We start from the raw sequence: 18,368 nt of genomic DNA, 5'->3' as shown, positions 1-18,368 counted from the left end.
TCTTTTCTGTCTTTTTCTTATTCAGTTTTTAAAAATCTCCATATTAATGTTAATACATCAGTACAGCTATTTACAAACAACAAAAAGAAGAGGAAGCAAAACGCATAAAATATAATACAGGAGCATGACCTTATAGTGGTCACTTATTTGATGTCACCTTAGCTCGCATTGCTATAAATTTAGATATAACGTAGAAAAAAATGATATAAGGTTGAACAGTATTGCGATATTTCCAAAAACCCGTGAACAGGAATAATATCTGTATAACATCATTTTGAGAGTTACATTTCAAGTAATAGGTCAGGTTTTTTGAGGAACAGTATATCCCATATTATTTTAATCCATTCTGCAATGTTAGGTGATTGTATTTGATTTCCAGTGTTGAGTAATGTATGTTCTAGTCACCACAAAAGCCAACAGGTCACACTTCAAGCATAACTCGTAAATACCGTATTTTTTGCTCTATAAGACTCACTTTTTCCCTCCTAAAAAGTAAGGGGAAATGTGTGTGTGTGTTATGGAGCGAATGCAGGCTGCGCAGCTATCCCAGAAGCCAGAACAGCAAGAGGGATCGCTGCTTTCGCTGCGCAGAGATCCCTCTTGCTGTTCTGGCTTCTGAGATTCAGAATATTTTTTTTCTTGTTTTCGTCCTCCAAAAACTAGGTGCGTCTTGTGGTCTGGTGCGTCTTATAGAGCGAAAAATACGGTATATCTTGCATGTGTTGCCGTTTGAGGTGTTAGCAATAAACAAAGGAACACTCTTGCCTTCTGAGCTCAGGTTACTGAAGCTATAAAATAGAGAACCTTTGGACCACAACAGCGAGGCCAAGAGCCTTGTTGTCTGGGCAGCCCAGGACCTCCATACACTCTGCCCAGGCTTGCACCCCAGGGAGGTCACTTCAGTTTGACTTTCCCCCCGGAGGCGCACTCCATTGGCTCTTGAGAAATATGGAGGCCAACAAAAGGAAGAAATAGCAAAAACATGAATTGCTGCTGGCTTTGACAGTAGCATCAAATCTTAATCTCCTTTGACCTTTCTGAGATGGTTAATCAGCTGTTAGAAGCGTCCCGGCAAATGGTTCACTTTAAACTTGAGTAATATTTTCAAAAGAAGGATATTAGCAACAGCATTTACACGGAAAGCACGTGTTTTTCCGTTTATGCTTCTTGGTGCTTCTTAAGGAAACCCTTTGGAACTGCTTAGAGGACTGCAGGATCTTGTCTCCCAAAGACTCGCACTGCTGCAGCTCTGCACTTCTCAGAGCCAATAGCTGGATGGATTTTTCACTGATGTTATCCAAGAGATTATCCACCTGTTGAGAAATGTGGATGAAAAATGGTGACGTATAGCAAGATAATTTGTTTGAACTGAAAGAAAGATGAAGGGTTTCAGTCACTTGTAAAGATAGAAAATATTGACTATCCTACACTGTTATCAGCAATACAAAATTTGCCCATAGAACTGCAATGCGTGCAACACAACAGGCTGTGGACTTAATGTACATGCATTTTCAGGACTGGTCGTTCTCTTCAGATCACCACACAAACACTTCTCATTCTTTTATAACTTTTTATTGCGTATTAACAAACAATATTATAAACGGTTCTTATCTTTAACTATTACTCCTCAGAGTCACTTATTTCAGATTCTGCTTCTCCGTGACCAGCAACTCTCAAAATGGCGAACGCGCCATTCCTTTCGCTTTCCCACTTTTTTCTGACCTCCTTCCTAGAGCTGCCTTGTATCTCCCCTCCTCCTAATCTGAGCTATAACTTAACCCTTGCCTTTCCTGTGAACATCCGGTCCCTCCCTGTTGTTCCTGTTGCTCTCTTCTATTAGCTTCACTGCTCTCCTCCCCCCCCTTGGGGAAAACTTTCTCCCTTTGGAAAACTGGAAACTTCTAACTCTATTCCCTGACATGCAGTAGATAGACAGAAGTACATCCCTCCATCAGCTCAGGAGCTTCAACCTGAGAAAAGCGCTGAGCGCTGAACTCTTCTAAAATAAGAATTTCTCACATGGGGAGTCCAAAGAAGAAAAGTCACAATAAGAGAGACTCATAAGCCCCATAATCTGGAGCAAACTTGACTGGTTCCAGGTTGAATCGACAGTGAAGTTTGGTCAACAATTCTTAAGCGCAGCTCATGAGCACTCTAAAATGAGTTGGGCTCACTTTCAATTAATGAGCGGTACGCAAACCCACGGAAAGAAATGAGTTTGCTCTGAGTGTGACTAATATAGTATATCATTCATGCTGTTCATAGTTTGCTGGTAGGGAGAAGGAAGAATTGGAGTCGGAAAGATAAAGGTCTATGGTGGAATCTAGATACATAGAAAACACTCTGAAAATGCTTTTTTTTGACGTTTTGAAAAATATATTGAATTTGCCATAGCTCACCATCACCATCTAATGTCACATTTGTATAATTCACTTTACAACACACTTACAAACATTTTATTTGCAGCTGTATAGCCAAGTCCTATGTTGCACCGTATAATTAAACAATGCTTTGATTCAAGATACCTGCATTTGAAGCTTCCCTAGTGTTATGTCTGAATGGTACCATACTGGTGGCATACTTTTCTTCTTTTTGAACACTGAGAAATTTTTCTTTTTTGCCAAATAGGAAACCTGTTACAAAACATTCAGACAAGAACATAATTCTGTGATCCACATGAATAAGTGCTTTCCATTCTCTTCCATGAGAAAGGAACATGCCATACCTATGTAGACAATTTGTATTGTGAACACGGAAGATTTCCAGCCTCATAATAAATGGGGAAAGTTCATACAGGGAACTCCCAAGTCTGTTTGTCTCTATCTTAAATTTGCACCCCTTGTTTCCACCACATGGTACCCAAGTTGGCTAATACTAGTACAGTATCATAAAATGCAATGAAACAAAAAAATTAAAATGCAGATAAAAATAAAAACAGTTAAAATTAATTTAACACATTTATGCATTGGCTTATAGGCTATAGGCTGTCAAAAATGTATCTTGATATGTTCAATAAGTAGGGTGGAAATAGCTATATATGTGCAGTGCAATCCCATTTAAAACACTGTGGATGACTTCTCACCGTGAAAGCTCCTCTACCTTTATAGTGTATTCCTATAAGACAGGCATAGGCACTGGTCCTGTTAGCTAGGGATAATGGGAGTTGCAGTCCCAAAACTTCTGGAGGGCCACGTTTGCCTATGCCTGCTATAAGGTATATGTCTATAAGAGCTATTACACTTGTTAGCTTAAAAAAATGGAAACAACATTTTTAAACAATGGAAGTTAAGCAACATAAGTTCCCTGGGCCCTCTGTTTGGTTGCTGTTAGCAAAGGAGTACTGGAGAATATATACCATTTTTCTGAACTAGCAAGGCAATTTTGTGTTGAATTTTTAGGGTATGCTGCACACAAGCTTCCCAAACCAAGATGAATCTAGGTTATTTTCATTTATTCTTTTTCTTCTTTTTTAAAGATTCCTCAGGCACAGTTGTCTTTTGCCACATTTATGAACAAATAAAAGAGGAACAAACTTAATTTCGGCTCTGACCAGCAGAGGGCTTCATCAACCAAACAAAATTTGAATCGGACAAGAAGTCCTGTAGTTTCCCCCCCCTGAAGAAACCAGCTGCTCAAAATTGGGAAACAGCGCTGAAAAAAAGAGAATTCCTCCTTTGGCAGGATGTTGTCTTTGAATTGGGTTTTAGAAACTGAAAGCTTGTTTCCCCGCAAGCTTGCTCTTTAATCTAGCCTGCCTAGTTTATTAACCTTTTCTCTCACAGGTCAAGTAGTTATATTATGGGCTGCATCCTAATCCACAAGACATCTGCATTATATTAACCTTTATGCTTCTGCATTTAACAAAACAGTTGCACAACGCAGATAAGATCAAGCACTCTAGAAGCAAGAAGTGTGCAACCAGTGATCACCCTTCAGTCTGATTATAGTGAGTTTTTTCCAATGTCTCCTTTAATTTTGCAATCTCCTTTTTTTTTTAATGGAGTGATCAGGGCTGTACATAGGTGATCAAAGGAGCTGTAGGTGTGGATGCTAGCACAGAAAATTCATTTCGAAAGGGGAGAAAGAAAGAGCCATTGCGAAGGGACAGCTAAATAGCTCAGGAAAATATTGTTATTGTTATTATTAAAATTTGTATACCACCCTTCATCTGCAGATTTCAGGATGGTTCACAATATAAATAGCTACTTTTATACCTGTTATGTTTGAATTTATTCAGGAGTGCCCCATTTCAGCAGCTTACTTGACAGAGCTCCCTCTCCTCTCCAGTTGTGCAAGTACTTAAACTGAGTGACTTAAAAACTTTGTGGAAATGTACATAAACGCCATATTTTAAAGTGAGCATTTTCTTTCCAAATATGCGCACTGAGTTGGCATGTGTATACGTGCATAAAGTGAATAACATAGAAGCTCTAGGGTCTCAGCTGATACATAGGTAAAACACCCGGCTCGCTCTATAAAGAAACAAGCTGGTTGCCATTTAATAAATGCAACAAATTCAGTCTGATTTCCAGCAATCATCCATTACCTTTCGGATCCCAGGTGGCAGAGACACCACTGAGATGCGGCGCATCATCCGTCTTGCTTGCACAACCGTGTTTTTCCCGTGCATGCTTTGTGCATGTTCTTCCACAATGTTTACATCCAGCTGAATTGATGCTTCAGAGAGGAAGGAAGAGGAAAGAAAGGATATAGTCAAGCCGAAATGGCGGCAGTTTCATTACCGATAAAAGATCAAATCTGTTCATTCTAGATTAGGTAACGTGGAATTAATATGACTGTTCCTTGGGCCAGGAGCAGATCACAAAAGACCTTTATGCAGATGCAGTACATAAATACACATTGCCTTTCCCCCTTCCCCATGCACTAAAGGTAAAGATTAAGGGACCCCTGACCATTAGGTCCAGTTGTGGCCGACTCTGGGGTTGTGGTGCTCATCTTGCTTTATTGGCTGAGGGAGCCAGCGTACAGCTGATCATGTGGCCAGCATGACTAAGCTGCTTCTGGCGAACCAGAGCAGCGCACGGAAATGCCGTTTACCTTCCCGCCGGAGCGGTACCTATTTATCTACTTGCACTTTGATGTGCTTTTGAACTGCTAGGTTGGCAGGAGCTGGGACCGAGCAACGGGAGCTCACCCCGTCACGGGGATTCAAACCGCCAACCTTCTGATCAGCAAGTCCTAGACTCTGTGGTTTAACCCACAGTGCCACCCGCGTCCTTTCCCCATGCACTACATTATACTTAAAGGTAAAATGATCCTCTGTCAATTGACAGTCCAGTCCATTCCAGTCATGGACGACTGGGGTTGTGATGCTCATCTCACTTTACAGGCCATGGATTTTACGTGTTCTGCTCAGGCCACAATTTAGGGACTACATTATGTATTTTAGTAGGCACCCTTGAAGCATGAACATGCTATGTGTGCCCAGTTTGCCTTAATTTAAATTTTGCGCACAAAGTGGTCATTGGCAAAGCAAGTTAAGTTACCGTTCCGTAAAAGCTTCTTCCTTTTCAGGGCTGGAAATACTTTGGGAGAAGGTAAGGCCCGAATAGCCCTTGGAAAGGCATGATACTTAGGAGGAACAGAAGTTGTCTTAGACACCACTGCTTTTGGAGAGCCGTCTTCACCATGGAGCTTGGCCTTCTTCCTTGCCCTTTGATAGAAAGGAAATAACTTCCTCATTGTTGCCCTAAACTGTTTCATAAGGCTCTTTTTCTTGCCCACGTGGAACTCAAGAGTTTCAGAGTTGTCAGACAGCTGTCCTTGAGGCATCCGCCTATCCTCCTCTCTCACCAAATGAATAGGCATGACTCTTTGCCATCTGAAAATAAATAAAGATAATGGATAATTACTGACTCTCCTGGTGAGTAAGCCACCCACGGTCCTGGTTTATGCAGATGGTTCACTGTATTGTTGCAGACATACTGAAACAAAATTTTGCAATGACATGTGAGGCTGCATTTCTGAAATTCAACATAGGGCTTTTAGGATTTCGTACCATTCCAATTTTTGTTTATAAAAGAGCACCTTTTATCAAAGCAAAAAGAAAAGTACAGTCATATCTCGTGTTGCGTTTGTTTCAGGTTGAGCGTTTTCAGGTTGCGTCCCACGGTGACCCAGAAGTACCGGAAAGGGTTACTTCCGGGTTTTGCCGCTCGCGCATGCGCAGACGCTCAAAATGAACAAATCCCATTTGCAAGGGATCAGAGGTACCACTGTACAAACTTCAACCTTAACTTTTGTAAATGAATTCCCAGTGCATGATGGGTTAGTAATAAGGTTAGCGATCAAGCTGAATGGTCTTGGATGCCTTCCAACTGAGTGGTTCTATGGTTGTAAGGTTGGAATCTAGACATTACAAGGACTGCTAAAGTGGTCCAACATGCTGGACAGACCTGGTTTGGCCAAGTACTGGTGATTTGTTGCTGTAGGACCTAATGGTTGGAGACCTCCTAGGAGAAGAAAGAGCCTTGTCAGGGTGGGGGTCACCTTCCCCCTCCATCCTCCCAGCTGTGGATTGTACTAATTGTGTGTATGCAGTCAAGCTAAGAGAAGGATAGAGGACTCGGTTGTCTTCTGTAAGAATATTATGGTGCTGCTGGCATTTCCCTGAGAAATCTGATGGGAGCTTTGGGACCTCTGCAGGAGTTCAGCTGTATCTTCTTCTTCTGTGCTCAACTTCCAAAGCCCGCAGCTGGGAAATAACTTTCTTAGGACCAACCCAAAAGCCACCCCTCAAAAAGGAAGAACTTGAAAACTTGACATGTTTTGATGACCCTATGGTTGCTCCTAATTACTTAATTTTGGAGACTTTTCTTCTTCTTATGGCTCAACATGAGTAACTTTGCTTCTCTCTCTCTCTCTCTCTCTCTCTCTCTCTCTCTCTCTCTCCCCCTGTGTGTGTGTATGCAAATAAAGCACATATCACAAAATGCCAGCAAGCCTCCAGAGGCCTCTTTTCAAGAAAACAATTCAACAGGCATTTGTAGAAGCTAGCTCTATGCTGTCCCTCTGGAATTCTCGCTAGGCAGAGAACTGGGGCATGTGCAGCTATAGATCTGCCTTCCCCAACTGAATGCCCTCCAGATGCTTTGGACTACAACTCCCATCAGCCCCAGCCAGCATAACTGCACAATACCAAAGCTAATAGGAGCACAACATTATGGGAGTTGTAGTCCAAAATGTCTACAGGTTGGGGCAGGCTGCTATAGATATCTCTCGGTGCATGACCAAGGTGGCTTATATCAATTTTAAAGCATTCACCGAAAATACAAAAATTAGTACCACCATAAAAGAGTTAAGAACAGAGATCAGAGCAGCAGGCACAACCCTAAAAGGCAGAGGATCAACCTGTTAAAACGACTCAAGCCAATAGACTAGATATCTCCTGGAACAAGAATACTGTATTCATTCATTTCACTTCATATATTTATATAGTGCTTAATACTAAGACAGTCCCAGTTTACCAAACACCAAATCCCATGTATGCATTCTGTACAACGAACAACGTCACTGAGAAACAACAATGCAAACCAAGCAATCGAGGGTTCACACACGCCATAAACATCCCACCCCAAATAATCCTAGGAACTCTAGTTTGCTAAGGGTGCTGGGAATTGTAGCTCTGTGAGAGCAACAGTTCCCAGATTTCGGGGAGAGGGAATGTGCTCTAAATGCGCTTTGCACGTATGGTGTGTATGCAGCCAAAATCCCCCCAAAACAAAAAGCATAGCTGTGCCTTTTGAAAATATCTTCTGAGTCAGGGAGCCCTTGACCAGACGTGTGACCGAAGTTCCTGGGGAATTTCCACAACTTGTTTATTTTTTTTTTTGAAATAATTTTTATTAACAGGCCAATCATATCACATTGTTCAAATCACATTAATTCCAGATTATACAGCCAAATTTAAAAATTTTTTTGGGGGGGTACCCATATATCAAGCTCCGCACGAGTCCAAATTCCAGATGACTCCAGACATCACTTATTTGCTGCTTTTGTTCGACAGTTCCATCCAGTTCGATTCGGATGGACGTTTATTACCTTCTTTCTCTTCTTGTTGTTATCATTTATTCCTTTCTTTGCGATCTCTGATAATTTTCACAAACAGATTGAAAGATTTGGTGTCACTGTGTGGGTTTTGTAGTCTTCCAAACTCATATTATTCAGGAACAGCTTCTGTTAGATACTTCCATAAACAAAATTAATCTTCGGTCTGTCCATTATTATTCCTCAGGCTGGCCGGTAAATCAAATAAATTAATTAGGGGGCTCTGTCAGGTCAAACTTGCATTCCAGCATTCACACCGTCCTGATACTCCTCCCCCTCATCTTCTTCTCCGGCCGGCCTGTCTTGGCGAGACGCCATTTCTTTTTAACTGCGTCATAGAAATTCCTCCTTCTCACCGTTTGATCTTCTCTTGTTGTATTGTATTTCCTCCCACACAAATCTTAAAGTTCTGTTTATGTATTGTTAGAACGTGACGATCTTATTTCTTCCTGGGGTGGAGGGTATTATTATCACATCATGCAAGGGAAATCGGAAAGGTTTTTCCCTCCACCCCCCCTTCATTCCAGCCATACATTCTCTTGGTAGTAATTCAGCAAAAGATTTACTTATCCATCCGTCACTCCCGGTCACAGAGATCCATTAGTCAGCAGTCCTTATCTTCGAGTTTCACTTGATATATGTGCCTCAGCTTTTTTCCAAATCTATTATTCTCCAATTAGTTCCAATTATAATTCCAAGCTGAAGCAACCAGCACGCGCTGATTGGAATCGGCGTCGGGAAGATCTGACTCCACCGAGGGCTTGTGCCAAGTGTTCCGCACCCCCATCTCTCAAATCAGGGGGTGCATTGTAAACACCGCTGGCAGAGGCAGACCCCCCCATACCCTTGGGGGGGGGGAAGGCTGCCTACTTCCCATAGCAGCCCCTTAATACCTCGTATGGGTCAGAGAGATGTTATTGTCAGCCATCTTCCAACGCGCCACCTAGTGGCCCCCGGAATTTCCACAACTTGTTTAAGGTGCAAGTGAAGCATTAGTGTGGCTCACCTATTGGTCTCTTTCCCTTTCACTTGGATGGCTTTTCCCTGAGCTTCAGGCATCTTTTCACTAGGAGGTCTTCGCATGCAGCTCCGAAGAGGACCAGGAAAGCACCTTGGGTTGTGGCGCATAGCTCTTTCCTTCCCAGGCTGAGTAGATTCCTAATCTGGGAGCTTTATGTGCATTCAGGGATCGGCGCTTCCTTGAAACACCTTCCCTTGTCTTGTAAAGATTCGGGCAGGTTGTGTCACGAAACGGCTCTACTTATTGAGAATCACATGGCCTCACAACAAATTTGTCAAAGCCCTGGGAAATTCCACAATACACAGCTCCTCATGGCGTGGTAAATTCCTCCTCAGAGACGTGACACATTTTGGGACTTAGCACAAGAGGACGGAGTGAAGTCTATTTCATCCTCACTGACAAGGGTGCGGATTCTCCTCAAAGGCTGCCATCTTCCACCTTGCAATTCCTGGGTTTTCAAGATGCCCCTTTGTTTTGATAGCCGTGAGACAGGAGTTGCAAATGTGATTCACTCCAGAAGTTGTGGACGACAACTCCTATCAGTCCTAGCAAGCATGGTCCATAGGGATGAAGGGAGCTGTAGTCCACAACACAGGAGTCTGGGAAACTGTGGGATAGCTCAGTTGGTAGAGCAAGAGACTCTCAATCTCAGGGCTGTGGGTTCAAGCCCCATGTTGGGCAAAAAGAGTTTATTGCATTGCAGAGGTTTGGACTAGATGTGTTTGTGGGAGGGGGGTTATTTGTTTGTTATGTATTTTGAGTTCTCTTTTTGTATCTTTATGTTGTAAACCACCCTGTGATCTTCGGATGAAGAGTGTAATAATAATAATAATAGATTCAGGTAGGTAGCTGTGTTGGTCTGACGCAGTAGAAATACACACACACACACACACACACACACACACACACCGGTATATGAATTGTCCAGTAGCACCTTAGAGACCAGCTAAGTTTATTCTTGGTATTAGCTTTCGTGCGCATGTACACTTCTTCAGATACACTGAAATAGAAGTCACCAGACCCTTATACAGTGGTGCCTCGCAAGACAAAATTAATTCGTTCTGCAAGTCTCTTCGTCTAGTGGTTTTTTCGTCTTGCGAAGCAACCCTATTAGCGGCTTAGCAGATTAGCGCTATTAGCGGTTTAGCGGCTTAGAAAAAGGGGGTGGGGAGCGAAAAAAAATCTCAAGACTCGCAAGACATTTCCGTCTTGCAAAGCAAGCCCATAGGGAAATTCGTCCTGCGAAGTGCATTGAAAAACGGAAAACCCTTTCGTCCAGCGGGTTTTCCGTCTTGCGAGGCATTCGTCTTGCGGGGCACCACTGTATATAGGATGGGGAGGGGTATTACTCAGAAGGGTGGTAGGAATGGGTGGTTGGCTGATAGGTGTGGTAAGCCTGTTGACGACTGTTAAGGACTGCAATTGGTCTTACAGGAAAAAGCAAGGGATGAGATGGCCGAAAATAGCTTTATCATGTATAGTGAGATAAGAATCCAATGTCTCTATTCAGACCAGGTCTCTCTGTGGTTTTAAGTTTGGTAATAAGTTGTAATTCAGCAGCTTCTCTTTCCAGTCTATTTCTGAAAGTCTTTTGTAATATGACAGCTACTTTGAGATCTTGTATAGAATGTCCTGGGATATAATAATAATAATAATAATAATAATTCCTGTCTTAAGATGCCATTTAGGAATTATTGCCACCTTTCACTCACCCTTTTCCTTGTACCTAAAATACTGCTGACTACAGAATGAGGATTTTGCTGTGGTAGGGAAGAGATATGTTCAACAGTAGCTGCAGCCTTCAGCTTCCAATGAAAATATAACCTTTCTGAAGCAAGGAATCTTGGGTGGCATTCACTGCTTTCTGTGTGCACACAGGAAGTCGGTTTCAGTGAATGAATCCAAGTCTGGCCAAGAGGACTTGAAGATGGATTTTACCTGAATGCAAGTGAAGACACCTGTCAGTCACCCCCCCCCCCGGATATTCCATTCCCTTTTCCACTGCATTTTCAACACACACACACACACACCCGTACCCGTCTCCCAGTCAATTAGCATTCCATAGCATGGCTACTGAGCAATCTCAGTCTTCATTGGTCTGTTTTTGGGGTTCTCCCCTTAGCTTTCCTCCCCACGAAGGTCGTCGTCCCCCATTTCTCTTAATGCTGGAGTTTCCCCAAAATAGCTAGTCCCTCCCTCTTGCATGTGGATAGTGCCATTCTGGCTATATAAAGCTTTGGCACTCAAACGTGAACATTGGAAATGGAGGCTGTAGCTATGGGGTTGGTAGCTGGGGTGGGTTTTTTTGCCCCAGGTGAACCCTCCAGAGGGGCGCCATTGAGGCTCCCAGCCTGTGTGTGTATGTATGTGAATGCGTGTGGAGCAAGTGCCAAACTGGTCTTGGATCCGCATGAAATAAAGCTTAGTTTCGCCTCTGTGAGGGAATGATTTGTGATCCCAAACTGTCAAATGTTTGCTGAACTAGTGAGAAAGGTCCTATCTCCACTATAGTCACATGGCTTTTAATATCACATGAACTGGCAGTTTTTCTACCAAAGCCTGAGTTTTGCTGAAAATTGTGAGTAAATGTGATGTGTGTGTGGCCCGTCTCTTTACGGGACAAGCCTGGTCTGTAATGGAAACTTCTTTCCCCTCCCTGGGTGTGGTTCATTCCCCAGCTGAGTGGGAACAAGTTGGAATTTTAGTCTTTCCTGTGCAGCTAGTATGCCGAGTTGTCCATCTGTTGTTTACCAATGAATACATCTACAGAGGTACCTCAGGTTAAGTACTTAATTCATTCTGGAGGTCCGTTCTTAACCTGAAACTGTTCTTAACCTGAAGCACCACTTTAGCTGATGGGGCCTCTTGCTGCCGCCGCGCCACTGGAGCACGATTTCTGTTCTCATCCGGAAGCAAAGTTCTTAACCCGAGGTACTATTTCTGGGTTAGCGGAGTCTGTAACCTGAAGCGTATGTAACCTGAAGCATATGTAACCCGAGGTAAAGGTACCCCTGCCCGTACGGGCCAGTCTTGCCAGACTCTAGGGTTGTGCGCCCATCTCACTCAAAGAGGCCGGGGGCCAGCGCTGTCCGAAGACACTTCCGGGTCACGTGGCCAGCGTGACATCCCTGCTCTGGCGAGCCAGAGCCACACACGGAAACGCCGTTTACCTTCCCACTAGTAAGCGGTCCCTATTTATCTACTTGCACCCGGGAGTGCTTTTGAACTGCTAGGTTGGCAGGCGCTGGGACCAAACAACGGGAGCGCACCCCACCGCGGGGATTCGAACCGCCGACCTTTCGATCGGCAAGCCCTAGGCGCTGAGGCTTTAACCCACAGCGCCACCCACGTCCCTGTAACCCGAGGTACCACTGTATTAAAATACTTTAAAATATTAAAATATTAATACTTTAAAATATTAAAAGAACTTTGCTTCAGGATGAGAACAGAAATCATGTGGTGGCTGCACAGTGGCAGCAGGAGGCTCCATTAGCTAAAGTGGTGCCTCAGGTTATGAACAGTTTCAGGTTAAGAACGGACCTCCAGAACGAATTAAGTTCCTAACCCGAGGTACCACTGTATTAGGGCAGACAGGTGGCAAGACTTCTTCACACAGTGAGCACCCTTCCTACACCCAAGGGATACCATCACAGCTCCCTTTACAGGACTAAAATCCCCAGGGTTCCCTGGGCAGAGGAAATGGCTGCCTTACCTGTTTATGTGTGGATTATGCCCAAAGTCAACTGTAGTTCAGCAGAAGGTGTGAAGTAGCGCTTTTTGAACAGCAGAGGACAGCAGAGGATCACATTGTCCTCTTACGATGCCTTGTTTTCTGATGAAATTTGCCTGTATTTTCTTAGCGGCTCTGAATTGGCAAAAGGGTATATTGCGCATGTTTGCTATGGTCTTTTCCATTTCATACATTCAGAAGTTTAAAATGTATGTCCAGAGTTGCATAATAGGTTGGTCCTTTACAGTGCTTTGATACCTTTTCCAGAGGATCTTGAAAACACACACCTGGAGCATATCTTTTCCGGAATGTCAAAATACATGCCATTTCATGTTGTGGAATTTTTTCCACTCTTAGAATCTGCATTGCAAGAGGTTGGACCTCAGGGTGCCTTCCAACCCTTCATTTTTATGGTTCTGTGATTCCTTATGTCTGGGTGCTGGTGGCAGTTGGGAATTACATAAGAACTGTAACTTACTTGAGGAACATAATAAGCCGAGGTAGACCATTGGTCCATCTAGCTTTCTGTCTTCTCTGACTGGCAGAAGTCCTTTACTTCACCTGCTTTCTAATCCGAAAAGATGCTAGAGCCCAGGCCTGCACGGAGTCTCTGTCTCATGTCCTTCAATGAACCCCTGCTCTTTGATTCTAAGTATGTGGGTGTTGTATATCTGCATACTCGGGGCTGCTCACTTTGCTCAGAGAAAACCGCCTGAAATTTTTGTCAAATGAATTCTGAGCAATTTTGCTTTTTTTTCCAGAAGTGGCTTTTATGATAGAATACCTGCAACTAGCAAAATTGACTGGAAAAATTAGAGGAGTGTCAAACCAGAAGGTATATAGGGAATGGAAAATATTTAACGAATGCTTAAAAATGTACTGTACGAACAATAAGATACTTTCAGAAATAGAGTGATACTGGTAACCAAGAATTACATAAAATATAATTGTGGACTATATATCTATATACAAAACAAAATAATATAAATCTGTGCAAGGAATACAGATAAGTAGTATAATGAGAATTATTGGAAGTTATATATTTTAATCATCATGTAAGTGTAATATATTGTATTTGTTGTTGTTTGTTTCTTTATCTTTTCTTATTTCATTGTTTCTATTCATTTGTATCGTTTTCTGTTTTATATGTTATGTAATTCATGTATATTTGTCTATGTGAAAATTAATAAAGATTTTCTTTAAAAATCCCCCAAAACCAGAAGTGGCTTTTACGCAGACCCCCTCAAGTGTCCCGGTTTTTTCAGGACATCGCAAATTGGGAGAAGCCACCTGGGCTTCCATTGTTGTTGTTTAGTCGTTTAGTCGTGTCCGACTCTTCGTGACCCCATGGACCAGAGCATGCCAGGCACTCCGGTCTTCCACTGCCTCCCGCAGTTTGGTCAGACTCATGTTTGTAGCTTCGAGAACACTATCCAACCATCTCGTCCTCTGCCGGCCCCTTCTCCTTGTCCCCTCCATCTTTCCCAACACCAGGGTCTTTTCCAGGGAGTCTTCTCTTCTCATGAGGTGGCCAAAGTATTGGAGCCTCAGCTTCATGATCTGTCCTTCCAGTGAGCACTCAGGGCTGATTTCCTTAAGAATGGATAGGTTTGATCTTCTTGCAGTCCAGGGGACTCTCAAGAGTCTCCTCCAGCACCATGGGGAGGAGCTTCCATTCCCAATCCCAAATGTCCTGATTTCGCTCTCCCTCTATCATTGTGCCAGAGCAAGGGAGGAAAGATGGATGTTTTGAGGTTCTGCTGTAGCACAAGTCCACAAACAGAACCAAAAAATGGAAGAAAAAGTTACCTTGACCTCCTCTTCCGGAACCTTGTCTGTGATGCCGGAGGAGGAGGAGGAGATATGTCCAGTCTGCATTGCGTCAGGAGATGCCACACTGGCAGGTCACACCCAGATGCCCGCTTTTCTGGAGGTGGTGGAGGCCGGCTGACCAAGCCTTTGGAAGGCTGCACCAGGCTTCCTGCTTCTCTGGGGGCAGTGGCTTGGTGTGGCCTGCTGGAAGGCCATGCTGGCTTCTCTTGAGTCCAGAGAAGTGATGCTAGAAGGCTTCACCGGCATCTGCCGCGTCTCCCGATGTTCCCCAGATGCTGCGGAGGAGAAGGAGGAAGATTGCAAATGTAGGGAGGGGGAGGGGCGAGTGGGTGGGCGAGGAAGGAATCGGCAGCAGAGAGGGGGCGAGGGATGGGCTGGGGTGTCCCGAACTGCCCTTCCAAAATGTTGGACGGTATGTTTAATGTCATGCAACAGATCATATAAAATGTGGAAATCAGGAGGTAAGGAAATGCTGTGAAAACAGAATGAAGTGCCACTGTTATTTCCTCCCAGAAGGAGAGTGCCTCTCACACAGAGGGGGACAACTTTAATAAAATACAGCGGTACCTCAGTTTTCAAACGTAATCCATTCCGGAAGACCGTTTGACTTCTGAAGCGTTCGAAAACTGAAGCGCTTACTTCTGGAAGCATTTACTTAAGGAAAACTCAATACAGAAGCCATGTGGCACGTTTGACTTCTGAAAAGCATCCGAAAACCGAAGCAGTTACTTCTGGGTTTTGGCATTCAAAAACCGAAATGTCCGACTTCCAAGATGTTCAAAAACCAAGATCTCACTGTATATGCACAATCAATTACATGATGTGGTGCATGCACATCATTTGAATAGTGATGGCCACCAACTGTGGGGGGTCCCACCCCCCTCAGATATTTAATGGGGTGGCTCAAAGACCCCTTGGCCCCTAGTCATTGACTCCTATGCTCTCACACCCCCGTAGTGCCTCTCCCAGGGCTCCACCCAAAACATTTCTCCACTGTAGGAGAAACACAAGGTGGCTAGCAACCCCCAGGAGAAAGAAAAGGCAAATCTCTAAAGGCCTTTTGTTTTGGAGACATTTCTGTGGCTCTTGCTTGCATAAGACACCATGTAAGATTTCCAAATCTCCAACCGTGCCTGAATTCAAGCAAAAGGAAGCTGTTCGCATTCTGGCCCACCTGGGTCCAAGTTTGTTTGCAGAGTGCCAAGACCTGTCATTCACCAGGCCTCCTTGAAACTGCCGCTGTTACGTTGGCAGCGAAAAAGGCAGCTCCCCGTTTTAAGTGGTAACCAGACTCTGCCGTTGGCTTAGAGAAAGAAAAACCAACAAGTTCGTACGTAAAACTTGGAAACAAACCCTGTCACTCAGAACACTTCATGTTAATGCTGTGGAAGAGCTTGGGTTGCCCTTACACTACAGGGTGTGCATCAAAGCAGAAGGCATTGCTGTACGCGCATACAAATTAGTCAGTAGGCGACTCTAGAAGAAGAAGGAAAAGAGGGGGAGAGAAAATGTTTAACATTTTTATTATTTTTCTTTGGCTGGAAACCACACAGGGTGAGTGCCTCGATCATCTACTTCCAATGATGCAAACCTGACTACATGGTCATAGTTATTTATTTCACTGTATGAGATGACCAGTGCGTGTGTGTGTGTGTGTGTGTGTGTGTGTGTGTGTGTGTGAGAGAGAGAGAGAGAGAGAGAGAGAGAGAGAGAGAGAGAACGAGAGAACTCACCAGTATGGAGTACCACAATGTCCTTTTTTTGCTGCCTCCGGCAGCCATTTTGTGCCGATAATCACAGCATTTATACCAAATAGAAGTACCAGCCCCTCATTTTTTATCCCCTCTTCCCCCAAAAGCACTGGAGATGGCTCCTCTTTACGGGGCAAAACCCCCATGAGCTAACTGACAGGTCCCTCTTGAGCTAACTCATTTTTCTAATCAACTGGCATTTCTTTTGCTGCCAGACAAACCACTCATACTCCCAAGAGGGACAGCTATTCAGGTTGCTAAAAATGGATGAGTGCTTTGGGGTTTGCAGAGCTAGTAGGAAGAGCCATCCTGGAGCCTTAGCTAGTGAGGAGCTAATTGCCAAAAATGGAATGAAATGTGATAATAAAAGGATTAAGGCTCAAATGGCATGTTGTTATATTAACTGCATAGCTAGCATCTACACCTGGTTCCCCTCTCTCCCTTTTCTTACTGGGTGTGGAAGGGATTTTCACCAGGATTGGAGTGAATGGGCATTATTATTATCCCACCTTTCCTTCAAAGAGCTCAAGGTGCAGTACGTCATCCTCTCTGCCTCCCCATCTTCTCCTCAGAACAACCTGAACCGTAGTGAGAATTGTACAATTGGAAGGGACCACAAGGGCCATGTAGTCCAACCCCCTGCAATGCAGGAATCTTTTTGTCCAATATGGGACCCCAACCCATATTGGACAAAAAGAGACTCCTGCTCTACCAAACCCCCATCTCCAAGGTAACCAGACTACAATTACATTCATTTCTAGTTTGCCCATGAGGACGCTTTGATTTGTTCTGAGTCCCAAACCTAGCTGAAATCTGGTTTTACTGGATCTGCCCAACGGCTGGTTATGAGCACCATTCCAACAGCATCAGCACAGGTGAAATCTCTCTCTGCAAAAGCACTGCACTGGTACAGAGGGGGTGGAATATTAAGATGGACTGAACTGCTATGGTAGTAGTAGTGGTGGTGGTGGTGGTGGTAGAGAAGTGGGTGGCGCTGTGGTCTAAACCACTGACCTCTTCGGTTTGCCGATCGGAAGGTCAGCAGTTCGAATCTCCGCAATGGGGTGAGCTCCCGTTGCTCTGTCCCAGCTCCTGACAACCTTAGCAGTTCAAAAGCACACCAGTGCAAGGAGATAAATAGGTACCGCTGCGACGGGAAGGTAAATGGCATTTTCGTGTGTTCTGGTTTCCATCACAGTGTTCCATTGCACCAGAAGCGGTTTAGTCATGCTGGCCACATGACCCATTTGGCTGTGGTCAAACTCCGGCCCCCCTCGGCCTGAAAGCGAGATGAGTGCCACAATCCCATAGTCATCTTTGACTGGACTTAACATTCCAGGGATCCTTTACTGGGTGTATAGTAGTAGTAGTATAGGTAAAGGTAAAGGTAAAGGGACCCCAGACCATTAGGTCCAGTTGTGACTGACTCTGGGATTGCAGCGCTCATCTTGTTTTACTGGCTGAGGGAGCCAGCGTACAGCTTCTGGGTCATGTGGCTAGCATGACTAAGCTGCTTCTGGCGAACCAGAGCAGCGCACGGAAACGTCGTTTACCTTCCCGCCGGAGCGGTACCTATGTATTTACTTGCACTTTGACATGCTTTTGAACTGCTAGGTTGGCAGGAGCAGGGACCGAGGAACAGGAGTTCACCCATTTGCGGGGATTCGAACCGCCAACCTTCTGATCGGCAAGCCCTAGGCTCTGTGCGCCACCCGCATCCCTATAGTAGTATAGCATGTCCCTATTTTCATGCAGAATGTTGGAGGGTATGTAATACAGTGCTTTCAATATTCAGCGAGTTCTTTACATACATTGTCCCTGCTCTCCTTTGAACAGCCTTGAAAGATAGGTCAGTATTATGATTAGAAACAGGCAACTCACAGTGGATCGATTGGCTGAGAAAACAAGCTGAAGTATTTTACACCGAAATAGCTCTGCTTATTCGCCAAAGCCAACCCAACTTTAT

General features: G+C 44.2%; 1 protein-coding gene and 1 long non-coding RNA gene across 3 annotated transcripts; one reads left to right on the top strand and one right to left on the bottom strand.

Moving 5' to 3' along the window:
- Positions 1-713: 713 nt before the first annotated feature.
- On the bottom strand, positions 714-9,863 carry LOC310670820 (uncharacterized protein C3orf49). Of its 2 annotated transcripts, XM_083426596.1 has the most exons (5): positions 9,074-9,863; positions 5,508-5,842; positions 4,547-4,677; positions 2,526-2,633; positions 714-1,313 (listed from the first exon to the last, which is right to left on the bottom strand). In XM_083426596.1, the coding sequence occupies exons 1-5, from the start codon at positions 9,193-9,195 to the stop codon at positions 1,119-1,121; spliced, it is 891 nt and encodes a 296-aa protein (XP_083282722.1). In that variant the 5' UTR covers positions 9,196-9,863; the 3' UTR covers positions 714-1,118. The 2 variants fall into 2 exon arrangements, with proteins under 2 accessions (XP_083282722.1, XP_083282723.1); XM_083426597.1 differs by lacking the exon at positions 2,526-2,633.
- LOC310671189 lies at positions 3,235-14,024 on the top strand. The gene is made up of 2 exons (XR_014507877.1): positions 3,235-3,946; positions 13,580-14,024. It is a non-coding gene; the product is annotated as an uncharacterized lncRNA (long non-coding RNA).
- The last annotated feature ends 4,344 nt before the right edge of the window (positions 14,025-18,368 follow it).

This window comes from Podarcis tiliguerta (genome assembly GCF_965153285.1).
Source record: "Podarcis tiliguerta genome assembly, chromosome: 2".
Lineage (NCBI taxonomy): Eukaryota > Metazoa > Chordata > Lepidosauria > Squamata > Lacertidae > Podarcis > Podarcis tiliguerta.
The sequence above is the reverse complement of the archived record's forward strand: the minus strand, read 5'-3'. Positions and strand labels throughout refer to the sequence as shown.